The sequence below is a fragment of the Ictidomys tridecemlineatus genome, chromosome 7 (assembly GCF_052094955.1).
Source record: "Ictidomys tridecemlineatus isolate mIctTri1 chromosome 7, mIctTri1.hap1, whole genome shotgun sequence".
In the NCBI taxonomy this organism is placed as follows: Eukaryota; Metazoa; Chordata; class Mammalia; order Rodentia; family Sciuridae; genus Ictidomys; species Ictidomys tridecemlineatus.
In genome coordinates, this window is record NC_135483.1 from 34,565,308 (window position 1) to 34,584,104 (window position 18,797).

Here is an 18,797-nt window from a genome sequence, read left to right on the forward strand (position 1 = left end):
GGGAACGGGAGGAGAAGGAGGAGAAAGAGAAAGAAGGGGAGGAGAAAGAGGAAATGGAGAAGGGAGGAGGAGCAAGAGAAGGGAGGAGAAGGGGGAGGAGGAGAGAGAAAGGAGCGAAAGAAGAGGGGGGAGGAGAGAAAAAGGAGGAGAAGGAGGAGGTTGAGAAGGCTTAGGAGAAAGAGAAAGACCAGAGGGGCAAAGGATGAAGAGAAGAAAAGGGAAAGAAGAAGGCGGAGGTGATCCTCCTTTTCACCTCCTTAACGTTTTCAGCTTATTAATATTCAGTTTTATTCAGTGTTCCCTTCATTCTGATATTGCCTCACTCCAAGAGCCTGCCTAGAGAAAGCCACTGCCTGAGCCCCTCTAGGAAGAAGTACCCAGAGTCCTGCCAGCTCTTTTTATCTGATTTTCCCCATACCACCTGTTTAGCAGCCCAGTGAGCTGTCCTCTTGGAAAACCATGGATTGCACGCCCCGGCTGCCTTCTGAACTCCATGTGGCCCTCACAGTTCCTCCTGCCTGCCAGATTGTCTATTGCTTTGTCATTTTAGTCCCGTCACCTTTGATTCTGAAAGGAGAGAAAGGGGGCTCCTACACGGAAACCACCGTGCTGGACAGTCTCCTTCCTGTCTTGCCTGCATCGCTTGCTCCTTCTGGGAGGCTCCACCAGCCAGACCACTCTGGAGGAGGAGAAGGAGACTCAAGAGGTGATTATCCTCAGATCATTTAGTTCAACTCCATTTTACAGAAGAAAAAATAATGAAAGGAGAAGTCTCTGATCTTATGTTAATTATCTTATTGGCAATACAGGAACGAGGAGAAAGCTACTTTTGTTCCTCGCTTCTTTGAAAAGTTAGATCCAAGAAGTACAGAAAGCAGTTACTTTATGGGGCTCACTGAACTGAAAACTAAAACAGTGATGTGTGGTGAGTGTGGGAAAGAAAGCCCATTTGAACTCACAGTAACGCAATCAGAATCTTAAGCAGTTACTTTGTAGGCTCATGTTCATGTTCTAAGAAGCAAACACTCAGTGCCTTCCCTTCTCCCACTCTGCCTCAAAGAAGGAAAACAATGTTTTTTTTCAAACTAGTCAAAACTTCAGATTTTCCATTCACACTTACAATCCCAACATGCAACTCTTTTCTTCTAAAAACTTTTAATTCCCAATCCTAAACTTGATTACTTACATGCCCTAAATGATCCTTAGGATTTGTCCTCGCTCTAGGATTGTGAGCTTCAAGTTAAAATCAAAACCGATTTCCCAGGGGGGCCAAATAGCCACAGGCCATCCCACCCGACCCCCAGCTCCTGCCAGGCAACTCACACTCTGCCACTCCACAGTAGCTCCTGCAGTTTGTTCCTGCTGGCTCTTATCTTTTTAATCTCCCTTCCTGTCCCCTTCACTCCCACATTTTCCCTGTCTTAGAAAACTCTGCTCCGGGGCCAGGGATGTGACTCAGTGGTAGGGTGCTTGCCGAGCATGCACAGGCCTGGGTTCAATCCCTGTACTGCAAAGATAACAAACACAACCCTGATTCAAATGCATGGGCCCTTAAAAAAAAAGAGACTCTGGACTCTCAGGGTTTAGTTATATTTGTGAATTCAAGAGTTCAGATGAAAGGTAAGGAACAAAATAAAGGCAGCAACCAAATTTTGTTTTCCTTTTCTGCCACAGAGAGTAACTACATTCACATTTCCCAAGGAAACAGTTCCTTGGGAGTGCAAGTGAAATCAGATCACTTTAAAAATGCTCCCCTCAAAGTTCACTGCCGTGTTCATTACAAAGTAAAATAAGGCACTTCATCCTCAGAGGCAGCGATTGCTTTCCATTGAATGCCCATTCAAATGAACCAGCAATTTCCACAACCCCAACTTACTGACATTTTCATAATCTATGTCGAAATCCCCTGTAATATGCCGGCTTTTCTAGCCCTTTCCATAAAATTCTTAATGTGCATGTGATTGGTTCTACATGAGGCAATTCAGAATGTGCTTGTTTTTGTAAATAATATTATTACCACTCACCAAAACGCATCAAGCTAAAACATTTCTAACTTCCCAATATCCCAATACACTTGGCAGGAGGAGGGTAAGGATCTTCCCAGAAGGTTTTCTTGCTCCTGTCCCACTTAACCCAGACAGTCTAGATCTGGTTACCATTTACTATTAAGAAATTACAGCAGGGCTGGGGGTTGAGGTGTGTGTTAGAGAATTTGCCTAGCATGAGTGAGGCGCTCGGTTGGATCCTCAGCACTGCAAAAAGAAAAAGAAATGTACAGCATAAAATGCATTTTGCTGATAGTGGAAGAAACGAATAAATAAACAAAACGGATGCTAGGAATGTGGATTTACCTAAAGGATGGAATTGCATAGGCAGGTGGACAGAAGGGGCAATCAGAATTTTGAAGGCCTAAGTTGGAAGGCCAGTGAAGCTGACAAGGGACTATGAGTTGTTGTTACTAAGCAACCCACCAGATATCCTGGGCCAAAGCTGAAATTCCTACTCAGCCTGTTGCTGCTCGCTAAGGAATTTTTCCTGGACAAGTTTGCCAAACGGAGCATTCCCTTGTTTCAGGGTAGACCTAGTTTGTGTAGTTGAACAGGAGTCCCTGGATACCTCCCCACAGACAGTAAGCGTCAGTACCCCAAGTGATTGCCAGACATCATGAATGAGGACCCCCGATGAATGTAGGGTACAGTTTTCCTTACACTAAACACACTTGAAACTTGTCCAAGGTTAAACTTTGAACAGGCGGACATCACCTGCTGCCATCATCTTGGCTATTGGCCCAGGTAACAAGGATGGGCTGCTGGGGTTGTAGGTACTGCAAGAAGGCGGCAAAATTCACAAACCAAAATAGCACCTAAAATCAGATTCACATTCCTCTCCACGAATAGAACAGGGGATGTGTCAATTCTTGCTGAGCAATATGGAAGAAAAAAAAAACCAAGAAAGTGACTCGGGGAGACAGATCAAAGACATAGGGAGAGAGGGAAGAAGAAGGAACACCTGTAGGTTCAGACCAGGGAGGAGAAAAATAGGATTTAACCAAATCCCTCATTTTTTAACCACAAATTTATGCCTCCTTAGACCAAAGTCATAAAGAGAAACTAAAACTGTTGCCTGAATTATCTAAGACTTTTTAAAAAGTAAATTTAACAACTTAACATTTTTTAAATTCTTATTTAAATTATCTATACATTTCCAAACATGTATTTTCTGGTGCTATTGCTATTGTTCAAATGTTTCTTTAAGTGTTTGACTTAGTTGGCTGCTTTTCTAAATTCCCTGTTTTTACTTCCAGAGTCCAGTAGACTATCGAACTGTCAAACCGTTTCACCAGGGACCAACATCACATTGGAGCTCTTTACTCTTTGCCATGGGCTAGAAATTGAATATAATTCAATGAAAGAACAGTCCCCAGAAAAATGAATACTACTTATAAGTTATAACGTGAAGTTGGAGAGGGACAGGCTGCCTTCTAACTCCAATTCAATTCCCAGATGAGTGGGGTCCTGCCAGAATCCTGCACTTGGGTGACACCACTTCAAAAGAGGTCATTAGCAGCTCTGGAAACACATAATTGTCAAAAGGATCACCTTCTCTCAGAAGAGACAGATCAGCAAGACAAAGGAAGCAAATGACATTGAGAAGGGACCCAAGGATTGCATCCAAGTTAAAAGTACATCAGAAGCTGCTCATTGAGATGTAATATAAGGTAAAATAAAAGCCAACAGGTGTCATGTCACTTAAGCACGAGTTATACACCTGTAAAGTCGCATATACATTACATTTATTATGTAAAATTAAGTATTCATTTAAAGCAGTATTTCTGTAATGAGCCTAATCATAAAATATTAAGGACATTGCTTAAATGCAGATTCCCTAGCCCTGTCCTGGAGAATCTAATTCAACACCTCTAGGATGGGGTTACATGACTGCAGTTTGTTAATTGCCTTAGGTGATATTTTTAGAATCAGAAGTTTGGGAAGCCATGATTTAAAGGATTTCTACTGGAATTCCTATTATTCAGCACACATGCAATTACCCTCGATTTTTTTTTTTATCAGCCTAGGTTTTCATGTTGTTGTCTAGCACTTTCTTATTTTTCAGGTAGGTTTACTTTTTCTATATATCACTTATATTCATTTTAAGTCATGAAGCTAAGAAACTAACCATAGCATACTCTTTGCAGTGTATTCTCTTCTGGACACTTTTAGCAAGTCTGTTTTCTGGTGAATGCAGTTTGTGGAAATTGAACAAGAACAAGAGAAAAGCAAGAAAGGCAAGCTTTATTTTGCACAAGGCTAATGTTAGAATCTGAGATAATTGCTGAAAGTTGGTAAGTACAATTAGGGGTTTTACAGAAGTGAGAGAATTAGAACAAACACCATCTATACTTTGTCCCTCTTCTTCAGTTCTAACTTTCAGTGTGTATGCATTTATTCATCTCTCAAATAAGGGAGTACATATGAATTAATACATTGTAGGGAACAGAACACTGGGCCCTAAGCATTAAACTGATGATTCCTGGGGAAGGAGGCAGGACTGATGGTATTAATTGGCTCTTTATTTGTTCCCTTTGAGTATTACTAATTCTTAACTACCAAATCATTTGCAAGCATAATTTTATCTGTTTTTGAGTATGCAAATGTATGCATTAATAAGTAGATAACTGATTATGTTCAATTATTTGATGGTACCATTTCAATTACTTGATGGTACCTTTATCTCTTCAATTCTGATTCTCCCACATTGGAGTCCATTCTGGTTCTAGAACATGCTAAGCATGTTCACCTCAGGACCTTTGCACTTGAAATACCATCTGCCTATACCACTCAAATCTGATCTTTAGGGCTCCATCTCTCACTTCCTACAGGTCCCTATTCACAGGTCATCTCATCATAGACCCAGGACACTGTCTATGAACTAGCTCCTCATTACTCTTAATTCCTTCCGCCTGCTTCAATTTCCTGCATAGTACCTACCATCATCTAATTTATTATATATTTACTTCTTGATTGATTTACTGCCCATTCCCTCATATACTCTAGAATATAAGTACCCTGAAGGCCAGGACTACATTCTATTCACCAGCAAATCTCGTTGCTGGCATCAATGTCCAGTAAGATATATATTGGATATTTGTATTGGTTTGAGGAAGATATGAAAAATTACTGACATCTGTAATCTCAGATATTTTATATAGCCAAACGGAAAAGAACATATACATTTATAAAACTAAATAGTAGAAAGTTTAATTAAATGTACAAAGGCATCCAACTACCTAAAAACATGTCCACATGAGATCTTGAGCATTTTCTGTATAATAGCAAAACTCCTTCAGCAAAAACACAAAAAAATTGCTAAAAATAATTAACTTAGACCAAAAAAAAATGGGGTGCATAGGGAGAAGTAGGTATTTGTCATGACTTGTGTTGTATATTTTTAAAACTCTTTTGTAACTATTATATTGTTTTTATAGCTTTTATGCACTTACCAGGTATTGTCATAATGAAAATCAGGCCTATTTATGTTTCACTTTTTTCTAAAGTGTAAGCTCTTACATTTGGTGTGGTGCACCTTTTACATTTTTATTTTCTCCTACAATGTCCATCTGAATAAGTTGCAAATACCAGGGTAATGGGGGGGGGCTGAGGTGGTGGCTCAGTGGTAGAGTGCTTGCCTAACACATGTGAGGCACTAGCATCAATCCTCAGTACCACATAAAAATAAACAAATAAAATAAAGGCATTGTGTCCATCTACAACTCAAAAAAAAATTTTTTTTAAAAAGGTGATCAAAATATGTTTAACTGAGGGGGCTGGGGTTGTAGCTTAGTGGTAGAGTGCTCACCTAGCATGTGTGAGGTGCCAGGTTCCATCCTCAGCACCACATAAAAATAAATAAAAGCATTGTGTCCAACTACAACTTAAAATTTAAAAAAATGTTTAATTGATTAAAAAATGCCTCTATCAAACCAAATAGTGTGTGTGAGTGTGTTTGTGTGTGTGTGTGTGTGTGTGTGTCTTCTACATATAGTTTATAAATTTTGGCAGTAACATAGTTTCTTAACTATCAGTGTCTTGCTTATACACATGCTTGTGAACAAAGATCATAAATCTTCACAAAATTCAAAATGGGGGAGCAGACCATGTTTAAATATGTATAAAGACAAAATGTCCTCAAAACTTTGTTTTAATGAGCGATAGCATCAGCCCTGGAGAACACAAAAAGCAGAACGTTTCAATCTGAAAAGTCCACACTGTAAAAAATGTGATGCTCCTCCAGTCCAATCTTGGCAACAGGAAATATCTTCATATGCTATCTAAAAAGATCACCTATGTTTTACTGAGATTATGAAAAAATATCCAAGGTGTACTTTTCTAGATTATTTCCACAAAATACAGGCAGGCCATAGGGTCGATCCACCAGGAAGCTGACAATGTTCAGACTTCGGGCCCCTCACTTGCTCAGGTGAGGAAGACTAAGCACTATGCCCAGGTGCTTTTGCTCTTAACAGTCCCCACCCCCATCTAATGCACACAATTGCTTAAGCTTCAGGCCCATAAAACCTGGACCCATCCCTGCCAAGTCTCCATTAGATTATTAACATGAAGACAACCAGGCTAGAATTTGCAAAAATGATACAAAATTCGTGTATTATTTCAAACATTTCTCAACAAGACCAAGCAGAGAAAGCCAAAAGAGGTACACTGTGGATCTCTGCAGTATGGTTAGTATTACTTTGCCCAGGACACAAAAGAAGTTTTGGAAACCATGACTAGATCAAAACGACTTTTGTTAAATGTTAAGTACAGGAAATCCTAGATAGTTATTACCCATAAAAATTAGGTAATGCATCTCAGTAAAAACAGTTAGTACTCGTTACTATTATTTTTAATAGTAATGCCATGTATCCCAAAACTAAGCAAACTATATGTCAACTGTGTGATTAATTAGACTAAATTTTGCAACCACTTTTGATACAAACATCAAAACAAACCAAACAAAGAAAAAAATCTGCTATCAACTTGGCTTTGGGCTTTTAAATTTTCAAACTCAGAAAGGCTCCTTAGACTGTTGAGAGTTTTTCGGTGAATGGGGGTCTTCTCTTAGCATACACTCCCATCTCAACTCCTACCTTTAACCCCTTACAGTTCTTCCCATCCTGCATGGAATACGCAGTTAATTCTCCTTTGGAGGCCACAGTGATACCTACAGCTGGTAGTTTTTAAAAGTATGACAGCATGTGATAAGATTCCCCAATCCTACCAGCGCTTTACTGTGAAGATGGTCCTTCCCCTCCACCCCTCATCCTTCCTCCCTTGTGGTCTCTCAGTTTGGGATGGTCCCTAGTCACTTCTTCTGACGCCCGGCCTCTGCCCAGGCGGAGACACCCTCAGGAAGGTCTCCTTGGGATGGTCATAACACCAGGGTAAAGTTACCAGGGAAAGCAAAAAGGCGGCCTCCACTCTCTTGCCAAAGGACGCAACCAGTTCCCAGACCCGGACGCGCCCAAGAAGGGGGCAGGGAGTGTCGCCACCGAATCCCAAGAAGGGCAGCGAGACCCACCTCCGGCTCCCTCCCGCTCCCGCCCTTGGCCCCACCTCCGCCGACTAGCACAAAGCCGTCCCAAAGGCGGGGGCCGGGACCTCTGGAAGGCCGCCTAGACGCGACGAACCAGGCCCCGGCGACCTGCGGCTCAGGCCGCGCAGGCCGCTGCTCCAGGCCGAGTCTAGAATTCCCGTCCCGGAAGGGAAGGACGCGAATCTAGAGTTTCCACCGCCCCCGGTCCCTAGCCTTTCTAGGCAGAGTCCCCGAGAAGGTTTTGCGCGACCCCTGCAGTCCCTCCCGCCACGCCCGAGTTGGCGGCCTCCCGCTTGCTGCGCCTGGGCTGGCCCGGCCGCCGAGAGCTGCGGGCTCCCAGGGCGTGAGATGACATCGGGGCCCGGGCGATTGCTCATTTACAGACGCCCCTTTGAGCCCCGCCGACGCGCTTACTCGGGGCCTCAAATCAGTTCCTCACGTTTCCACCAGGCCCTGTGCCCCAGCACCTGCGTAAGGTGGCCAAATGACGCGGGCGCAGACAGGGGAAGCGGGGGCGGGAGCAGGGAGGATGGGGGCGGGGTGTGGGGAGACACTGCCCCAGGTCCCCGCGACCCCGGCCTGCCCCGCGCCTCGCCTGGCCTGGCTCCGGGGCGCACACGCGGGCGCACACACGCACACCCTTCTGCCCCAGTGCGGGAAGATGGCCGTTTCTGCTTGGATATAAAAGCTCTTTGTTGCACTCACACAAAAGCGTCCAAGACCCGCTTTTCCAGCAGGCCCTTTGGACAAATCGAAGGAAGTCAACGGAACTTCCAAAGGGGTCCCCAGAAGTCTGAGGCAACAGGAGGACCTCCAGGAGAGGGGGAACAACAGGCCTCCCGCCCCCAGCTACCAAAATCTGTCACTCTTCAAGTATTCGTCCTGGGAGCGGGCGCTGAGATCATTCGTAAGGGAGGAAGGAAACTACTTTACTCTCAAGGCCCAAATGGGGCATTAAACATCCACGTTCTTGTAGGGTTTCTCCCCCTTAAACAGGGTAGAAACATAATCCGGGAAAGTCTGCATCCACCAAAAAAAAAGAAAAAAGAAAGAAAAAAAAAACCAACAATAGCAACTTAAAAAAAAAAAAAACATAACAAACCAGTTGCCATCAGCCCAAAGTGGTAGCAGCAGCAGCCGGCGCGTGTGATCCACTTACTTGTCCGACTCTTGTGACATGTTTGATCCAATGAACTCGCTCCCCTTTTCCTGGAGCCTCAGCCTCTGGTGAAACTGGACTTTCAAGTCTGTGCAGGTGAAGGTGTGTGAGAGCGCCCGAGATGGCAGAACAAGAGCTACAGGTAATTCTGCTTTTCCGTCCCCCCTCACCACTCTCGCTCGCTCGCCCGCTCGCGCCCTCACCTAGCCGGAAAGGTGGGATAAGGGGGGGGCCCCTCACATGGGGCCCGAGCTCGGAGGCGGCCGGGCGGCGCGGAGTCCTCCTGGATCGTGGCAATGGGCAGACACAGAGCAGAAAGTGGCGGACTTGGGCGGCCACAGGTAACTTTCTCGCAAGGAGCTGAATTCTTTCACTAAAGGGTACAAGCCCGAGGGACGAGCTGCGCGGTGATTGGCTGCGGAGCTCCCTCAGGTGAGCTGCCATTGGCAGAGGCGCGCTCAGGTAAGGCCCTTCTCCAAGTGCAGGTAACTCACTCCAAAGTTGACCTGAGTGGAGCGGTGGCACGCTTGCAGCTCAGCGGCAGCCTGCGGGAGCTGAGGGTCAGCGCTTGGAACAGACTTCCAGCTACGTTGTACACCTTCCCCGAGGCCGGTTGGGGAGGTCGGGGGACTGGTGGGAGAGAAGGAACCGGGGGGGGGGGGCGGGAGAAAGCAGCACCTGCAAGCACTAGGGATTGTGGGTCAAACGGAAGGACGATGGAAAACCGAACTCAGAAATCCCATGCAAACCGGAATCAAATGGGCAACACACCACAAGGCATTCAGTACCCCACTGTAAAAGAAGGGTTTGCGGCAGAACAGTAAGGGACTAAAGTTACTTTTTTGTCAAGGCGGGAAAGAAACACAAAGTTTGTGGGGTCTGTTGCGTAATTGCATTTTTAACATTCTTATCTACGGCAAACACTTTTCGTATCCAGGTAGTTTACAGCTTTTCAAATAGGTGGACATCCTTTCATGAGCTGAGCTGATGAGGAGTGGCGAGCTTTTTTTGATAGAAAACGGAGATTTGGTTGAATAGACACTTAACCTGGCCCAGGAGCCCTTCTTTGATCTCAACTCTGCAGCCTGGGATTCCAGAGCTGCCAACAACAGCTGAATCTGTTCTATAACCCTGTTGTCATTTGACGTTTCCAGGCAGGCATCAACATTTACATTGTAATTCAATAGAAGCAGCTACTACAAAGGTTCTTTATCTTTGCCGTTTAATATGGTTGCTAGGGGGAACAATGCAGGATGAAACTGGCTTTCTTGTGGTTCGGTTCCTCCTGGTTGGAACAACGCGAATTAGCAAAGGTGTAATTTATAACCGCTGCTACCGGAGTGAAGTATTTGTGGAAGTTCTGACGAGGATCTAGCCCATACACGTGGATTGTGGAAATAACGGAGAAAGTGGAAAGCTTACCATATTTTACTACAAGTTAATGCAAATGCTACCAGACTTGATACGACTTCTATTTTAATTTTTTATGGATCACAAATTCCTGAAAAATACATAATAAAACAAGGTTTGGTTGTTGCACGTTTTCATTCTCAGCAAATGAATTTCACAATTTTATATATATATATCTCCACACATATACCTTTTAAACATAATATATTTTAACACAAAACAACTCTACCTTCTTTATCTCCCTTTCAGAGGATTCTGCTTTTCAGCTTTCTCTATTGTCATTTTCCTCCCTGTTTTGAAATAATTTATGCTGCTATCTCTTGACTTATTAATATAGAAGTTGTGCTTTGACCACCTGTTGCCTTAGGTAAGGATTTAGCCCTTTCACTCTACCCAGTTTCCCCTTCTAGCCATTTTCATAGTTTAGGGACTAAATAGTGCAAACATCAGGGACAGCACAGCCAACTAGTGTACTATGCTTGTTTTCTTTCTTATAAAATCTTTTGTCTCTTTTATCATATGCCTATCCTTGTATTTTTCTACAACTTATCTATCAAATGACCACCCAGTTTATTTTTTCAAGTGATCAAACAAGCAATTCTATCTTTCCTCAATCCTCCAGGACTGCGCTGTTGTGTTACAATGGAGATGAGTATCTCTGTGGACCCCTGCTCCATTGTCATTCAGGGATGCTCCTTAATTTGTTAGGCGAGAATTCCCTTTCTCCTTCTGGTGCCTTTTTGGTTTGTGCCTCATTTTCTATGGCACATGGTCCAATAATGGTCCAAGAAGGGTACAGAAGGTAAAATGTTAAATTCTTACATACTCAAAATGCCTTCAACTTTTACTTTTTGATGGAGAGTTTGACCAAGTGTAGAATACTAAATTGAACTTTTTCGTTGATAATCCCATAAAAATTACTTTAAAAAAAATCTTCAAGCTTTCAGTATTACTGCTGAGAATTCCATTGTCATCCTGATTCCCATTCCTTTTGGGATTTTTTTTTTCTGGAAACTTGCAGAATGATCTTTTTATGTCTAGTATTCTGAAATGTCATAATTATACGCCTTAATCCAGATGTTCTTTTGTTCATCCTGCTGGCCACTCAATTGGACACTTTCAGTGTGGGTGCTTATGTGTAGTTCAGGAAATTATTTTTAAATATTTCTTCAATAATTTCCTCTCAGGGGCTGGGGGTGTAGCTCAGTGGTAGAGCACTTGTCTAGTACATGTGAGGCACTGGGTTCTATCCTCAGCACCACATTAAAAAAATAAAGTATTGTGTCCAACTACAACTAAAAACATTTTAATAATAATAATAATAATTTTCTCTCAGGTCATCCTAGTAGTGTAATTAAACGCATGAAGGCTCAGATTGCCTGAGTTCAAATCCTAGCTGTACCATATGACCTTGGGCAAGTCACTTGGTTTTGCTGTACTTCAGTTTCCTCATCTATAAAATGAGGATCATAATAGTAATTACCTTGACAATACATCTGAGTCTCTTCAAACAGTGTCAGACACATAGAAAGCTTTTAATGCTTGACTACACTTGTTATTTCTTTTCAAAACTCTTCTTAGTTGAATATTGGGTCTTCTGGGTTATCTTTTCTTCTTTTTAAGTACTGGAGAACTGAATCCAGGGTACTCTACCACTAAGCTACATTTCCAACAATTTTTATTTCTCTTTATTTTGAAACAATCTCACTAAGTTGCTCAGGCTGGCCTCGAACTTGGGATCCTCCTGCCAACAGGTGTGTGCTACTATGCTAGACTCCAATTACTCTTAGAATCCTCCTCCTCCTCCTCCTCCTCCTCTTCCTCCTCCTCCTCCTCCTCCTCCTCCTCGTCTTGGTCATTTCTTTGTCTTTTGTTATATTTTGAAGGATATCTCCTTCCTTTACTTGCTATTGAAATTATCTCAGGTATTTTAAGCTTTCATTTTGTGTTTTCTGTTATCCTTTCAATATGATTCTGTGATTATGTCATGGATGCAATAATTCTGTCTTTAGTTATTATAGTTTTTATTCTGTTTCTTGCCTTGTGTTGGCTTTTTTCTTTCCCCCATGCATTTGTTTTGGTGACACCATAGTAGAGGTTCTCATTGGCTGTCTGCAAACTGCTGTCTATTCATAGTTAAGAACGAAGGTTATAAGACCCTCTCCACATAACTCTGTGGGCATGGAGGAGTGTGCCTGCTCACTGGTGGGCTTGCATGTGCTGATCAAGCCTGCTTTTTCACAGGAAGATATCTCAAATATCAGAGACTAGATGTCTTTTCTATTGGGCTCTTCAGTTTCTCGAGAGAAATCTCCTGCAGTCTCTTGCCCGAGGGGGCGTTCACCTGGCTGCCAACAATCTGGAAGCCTTTCAGGGGAAGGGGCCCCGGTGAGCCACTGCTTACTGTACAGCTTTTCATGCTTCTTCCCCTCCTACAGGGCTTTACTCCTGCCTTTCTTTGTGCCTGGTGTAAGCGCCTCTCTCCTGTTTCTCCAGCTGGCTGCAAGAAACCAGGCAAGAAGGTCTGAGGGCATTTTTTTCATAAGTGGCTGAAGAGCCCAAAAGAAAAGACTTTCGGTCTCTGATATTCAAGATCTATTTGCAGGAAGAGACAGGCTTTCACCTGATCATCACATAGCAGGTCCCCCAGAGAGCAAGCACACTCCCCTCCCCCACAGGGCTTCTGATGAGATTCTTTTGACCACATTCTTACTTGTGAATGGAGAGTAAAATTTTCTGATTGCCAACTGCTGATGACTGGTGAAAGCTCTGATGGCAGAGGGCTCAGTGACTCAATTGCCAGTATTTACCCAGACCCCTGACTTTTGCTCCTCACGGCTCTCTTATCCTTCCGCTATCCTGAGGTCTCTCATCAGCACCTCTCTATGATGATCTCTGGCATCTCCAAGCCCTAGATCACAGGGGTTTTGTAGGGCAACCCGGCTTTTTCTGTACTGACCTCTATGACCACTTTAGAGAATCACTTCTACTATAATTTTAAACCAGTTTCCACCCCATCTTTGAGAATTGTGTTTAAGTACATCTCTTGCTGATGACTCTTTTTTATTCTCTTTGTCCCTTTGGACATGTCCTTTTATGTTCCTTTACTATCCTTTTAAGAGGGAAATGAAGATAAACAAGTACAGGTCAATCTGTCTTTATCATTCAGACTTCTATTTCCAATCTTATAAAAAAGCTTTTACCAAACTGTCCCAAAATCATTTGTGCAAAAAACACACATTGTTTATGGCTTAACTATTTCTTTCATTGGTTTATAGTGGTAAAGATTCCTTTCTTCTTCTCTACCATCTAATAACTCAACTTTGATTATGTGGCTTGATAGTCCCTTAATTGGCTAATTCCTGGTATATTGATTGATTAGACTCATGGATAAGGTTCCAGTGGATGATTTTGTATTTTCAGTTATGAAATTACCTCTGTTACTCAATTGTTTTGATTCCTTTGGCAGAGGAATTGTAAATAAATATGCAAGTTTCTGTCACATAGATCATGAGACTATGCTGTTCTCTCTCCAATCATTTACATCCATAAATATTGAAGTTCAACAGTGGTTCCCAAAATGTGGTCCCTGGATGAACGGTCAGCAGATCACCTGGGAGCTTGTTAAGAATGCAAATTCACTAACTTGACCCAAGACCCACTGAATCAGAAACTCAAGGAAGTGAGCAGCAGCAGTGTTTCTAAAAAAAAAAAAAAAAAAAAAAAAAAAAAAAAAAAACCCACCTGTGTAGTGATGCATAGTTGAGCTGGAGAAGCACAGTGGTATGGTATTCCGACAGGATGAAGCAGCATATCCTTGGCCACTGGAAATCATTGTCCTCACATGAACATGGAGTTTTCTAGCAAACAATCAGGGGGTAAGCTGTGGATTTTACGTGTATGGATTATTCCATGCCTAGCCCAGTGATTTTATTTAATGGTTGATCACTGCCCTTATTTGGAACAGTTAGCACATTTAAAAACATGAGCATGGAATCTTCCATAGTATGCATCATGATCTGAGGAGTTTCAGCACTGTCTGGAGTTTGATAGCTTTTTTAGGAGTCAGAAGCAAAACATGTTCACATAAAAGGTGAGTACTATTTTAAGGCTAAATTATTTTATGAGATTAAAGTTTTATTTAAATTCTAGTGAGGAAAATAATATCATTTATACTGTCACTTAAGCAATGGTCTTTAGCATCCATTAAGATGACTAATTCCATTTTATTCAAGTAGAAAGTTTAGTATTTAATGCTAAACTGTTGTCATTTTATTATGGTGAATTGTTAATAGTGAAAACTGGAGACATGAATGCCATTATGGGATATCTGGGCAGAAGAATCCAGTTTTAAAGAACTGCAGATCTAGTGGAATACGTCTTCCTGCTGCTCCTTGTCCCACTATGTATTCTACACAGGGCCACTGTAGCAGGTGCATCATCGAATCTACTGTGGACCAGTGACAGGTGGTATCTCCTAGTTGTTTTGCACTATAAAAACACTATCTTGTTCAGTCAACTATTAACCCCAAGAAGAAATCTTTGGAAGAATAAGATATACCTGGATGCCTGGATTTGAAACTGGCGAAGGAGTTGTAACTCGACCAGCTAAGTGTGCAATGGCAGTTCCCTTGAAGTTTGGAGCCACCTATTCAGCCAGCAGTCAGCTGAGGTTTTCATATTTCTTCAAAAGAGTGAATGTCTCAGTTGCTGGAGCTGACCATGGTGACTCTTCAGCCTCAGCCCAAGGCACCACCCTTTGTCTGTGTTAGCAGGAGACAGAAGTGTATTCTAGTCAAATTGAAGCAGGAAGATTTCAGGCTTGTGGGCATCAGGAGAACCCTCAAGAGTGAGGCATTGAACCAAGAGAGGAAGCAAAAGGTTGCAGCTCATCAGTGAGATACCATCTCCAAGCTTCCTCCACATAACTTTTGAGCCAGGACCCAAGGTTTCACCACCAGCACCACCACCACTGTCTCTCTCCCCCTAAAATAGGAGATCAGAGGGTCTTTCTCTGAATAGATTCCTAGAGAAAAGGTCTGCTGATATTGAAAGAGAAAGAAAGAAAGAAAAGAGAGAGAAAGAGAAAGAAGGAAGAGTGGGAAGAAAAAGAGTAGGAGAGACAGAGGAAAGGAAGAAAAAAGTGAGAAGAGGGAGGATGAGACCTCTCTATGAGATCTCCTTTCAACAAAGTTCATTGTCCCTAAGAGACTTCTGGCAGGCCTTTTATGCTATACTGTGAAATATAAGCATGAGGCCAGGGATCACCAATATTTGAGAAGCACTTCCAGAATGTAGGCTCAAGACCAGAAGTCTAACAAAAAGGATAACTTTGAGGAAGATAGTACAGAGATGAAACAGAGCTCATGTAATGAATACATTAAAAGATACATTGTATCCAGGCTGGGGTTGTAGCTCAATGGCAGAGTTCTTGCCTAGTTATGCACCACAGGGTTCTGGGTTCAATCCCAGCAATGCCTCCCAAAATGATATTGCATCCACAAAACAAGATCAATACACTAAAATCAGTATCAGAGAATCAAAATGAACTTGTAGACATTAAAAATATAAAAGCTAAAATAGAGCCTTTAATAGAATATATAAAGATAAAACCTAGGAACTGTCCCAGAAAATAGAAGAAAGACTGAAAACATGGACAATAAGAACCATTTTTAAAGTTATATGATCAATAGCAGGTATCTCAAAGAGGGTGGAGGAAACAATCGGGGGATTATCAGAAAAAAAGATAAAATACAATTTTTTAAATTTATTTTTTAATTTATTATTTTTGGAGATATATTACAGAAGTAAAATATGATTTTTAAGAACTAAATTATTATGACTTTTGATTGATAGAACCCACAGTGAATTCTGAAATACATAAATTGAGGTAATTATCATTACATTTCTAGACTTGCCTTTCCAAAGAGTAAAAATTTAAAAAAAAAAAAAAGCAAAGAAAAATAGCTCATACATGAAGGATAAAGAATCAGAATAAAGGCTGAGTGTACAATTCAGGGCGAGAGTACTTGCCCAGCATGGGTTCAATCCCCAGCATTGAGGGGGGGAAACGTCACAACATATTAAAGTTTTCAATAACTTCCTGCTCGAAAATATTAGAAAAATGTCTCTAAATACAGAAATCTGTGGCCTCGGTAAGAAATTGATGAAGCATACAAGCAGAGTAAAATTTAATTTCAGAATGCTGAATCTCAAAATCTGTCTCTCCTGTACCCTTTCTCAGGTAGATGTTGGATGGCATGCTCCTTGAAGACATTGGGGAGTACCAGAAAAGGGATAGTCTTAGCAAAAGAGAAGATGTGAGGAAAGTTGGGTGTCAGAGTTTTTTTTAGCAGTAGGGTAAACGCTTCTTCACTTTCAACTGAAGACTCTGGGGTGGGGGGGATGAAAGAGAGAATCCCACTGATAAATTTAACATATGGAAAATTATATTGAAAAATTCTTAAATAATAGATTCAGAGAAAACTAAGCAAATATGTAGCTCCAGGTAGGTGGGGGGGGAGTGGATTGTACAAGAATGGAAATGTCATCATATTACTTAGTACATAATAATATGCAGAGATCATAATGATGGAATTCCATTAAAACTCAGTCGGGAAGGTAGAAGGAGGAAGCTACTGGTGATGTGTGGGTGGGAAGGAAGGGGAGGGTTGTGGAAGAAAGTTAAATCATCCTTAGAACAACAGGAAGTCACTTGTTGCCTAAAACTCATCAATTAAAAGCTAGCCATGCTGGGCCCCTACCAGCTGGCTGCTCTGAGCATCCTAACCGTTCTGCTTACCCATCTCAGACGCTTGAATGAGGAAGCCAGTTCACCTGGAATACTGCAGATGTTCCATAAGTTCTTATAGCATTTATTTATTTGCTCAACATTGCAGATGAAGATCTAGAAAAATACATTCAGTTTTTCTCATTTAACAGTGAAGGTCTGAAAGTTAGCAGCACTAGCTTTGGTTCTGATGCTCAGTGATGTTGACCTGGCACCTTGGAGATTGTGCTGGCCTCTTCTCTGTAGGCACGAGAAGGTGGCTTCAACTCTAGCCACTGTTTCCAGCAGCAGGGAAGAGGGAGGGGTGTCCTGGCCCCAACTATGCCATTCATCAGGACAGTGATGACAGCAGTGACATTAGAAGCCTCAACAGACTCTCATCTGATGTCTCATTGGCCAGAACCAGGGCACACAGTGACACCATGTGAAGCATGGCTGGCTTTCCCAAGCCCTGAGGTGGAGGCAGGCAAGAAAGGAAAAATTGGAAATACATTCTAGGTTAGCCCATCAGCTAATTATTTGGAAATATAGAAGTAAATGCTAGAATTTTTTAAAGAAAGCTAAAGTAATGAAAAAGGATTATCTCTTAGAACTAGAAAATGGGAAGGAACCAGACATGGATTGTTGTATTTTGATAATATCATTGTTATTTTCACTACCATTACTCAATGTAAATTATTTGACTAAAACTAAATAGTTTTACCCACAAATATATTTTAGACTTGTGTATATATATATATATATATATATATATATATATATATATATATGTATGTATATACCTGTATATGTATTTATATTCACTTTTAATCAAAATAAAATTAGTCTAAGATATTACAGAACAATTTACAAACATATCAGGTTCTCTCTTGCCTGGGGTCTTTGTATTGGCAGATAAATCTCAACACTCTTACTTCCTCCCTCATCTAAGTAACTCCCAATTTCCCCATGGCTCAATGCTCAATCGTCTCTCCCTCAGGGAGGGCTCTTCAGCTCTCCCATATTAAGGGAAGGTATACTGGGAAGACATATTTCTCCATTATTTATTCATGTAGCACAATGTTCCTCCTCTTAAAAGACTTGCCACACTTGTCATTGCACTGTTGATTAAAAATCAACAGTGATTTCACTTGTGTAGTGTTAGGTTTTTGACCATCACCCACTCTAGATTCTGAATCACAGACTCTCTTCCATATTCCATGGTTGGGGTACTGTTGAGAGAGACATCAAATTAAACAGCTTAGTCAGTGATATTGAGCAAATAAATAAAGTGCTATAAGCACCTATGTACCTCTGCTGAGTTCCAGTTGAACTTGCTTCCTCATTCAATCCTTTAATGGGATATCTAGGGACTGGTACAGAAGGATTGTATTCATGACATTAGGTCAGTAGTAACCCCATAACTCAGAGATCTGAGTCAGAATCTTCACTTGCTACCACACATGATAAAAAGTTTCATGTCATTCCATAATCAAGTTGAAAGGCCTAAAGAAGGTAGACAGGGCACTTGCCCACTGCAGGGATGAAAATATTTCCCAGAAGACCCATCAGACTTCCTCTTGTATTTCACTGGTCAGAGCTAGGTCATCTGGTCAGTGTAGATCAAGAGCTGGATCTGCCTTCCATGTGGTTAAGGAATATTCATTCAATATTTGGACAAAGTAGATTATCTTAAGCAAGTGAGAGACTGGCATTTGGTTTTAAAAAATCAACAGTGAATTCACAGTATTAACAGCTTCATGGTACAGGTGATAAATTTGTCCTTCATGTTACATAACAGAAGCAGTGGAGCCACAATTCAAACCTCTATCTGCCTTTTTTTCAAAACCTATCCTGCCTCAGCTGCCC

The 18,797-nt window shown here is 41.8% G+C and overlaps 1 protein-coding gene and 1 long non-coding RNA gene across 8 annotated transcripts in view; one reads left to right on the forward strand and one right to left on the reverse strand.

Annotated features, from left to right (window-relative positions):
- The window catches only part of Grhl2 (grainyhead like transcription factor 2), a 147,673-nt gene extending 138,564 nt beyond the window's left edge, over positions 1-9,109 (reverse strand). For 3 of the 5 annotated variants that reach the window (XM_040293804.2, XM_040293803.2, XM_078016846.1), the window contains exon 1: positions 8,750-8,879. In XM_040293804.2, coding sequence (XP_040149738.2) covers positions 8,750-8,769 — 20 coding nt within the window. In that variant the 5' untranslated portion in view covers positions 8,770-8,879. Of the gene's footprint in view, positions 1-8,692; positions 8,880-8,952 lie in introns of those variants that run through there. The other 2 variants (XM_078016847.1, XM_078016845.1) reach the window with 2 other exon arrangements.
- Positions 8,144-18,797, forward strand: part of LOC120892932 (uncharacterized) — a 42,446-nt gene continuing 31,792 nt past the window's right edge. For 2 of the 3 annotated variants that reach the window (XR_013423878.1, XR_005737770.2), the window contains exon 1: positions 8,144-8,891. This is a non-coding gene — a long non-coding RNA (uncharacterized LOC120892932). Of the gene's footprint in view, positions 8,892-8,964; positions 9,091-18,797 lie in introns of those variants that run through there. The other variant, XR_013423879.1, reaches the window with a different exon arrangement.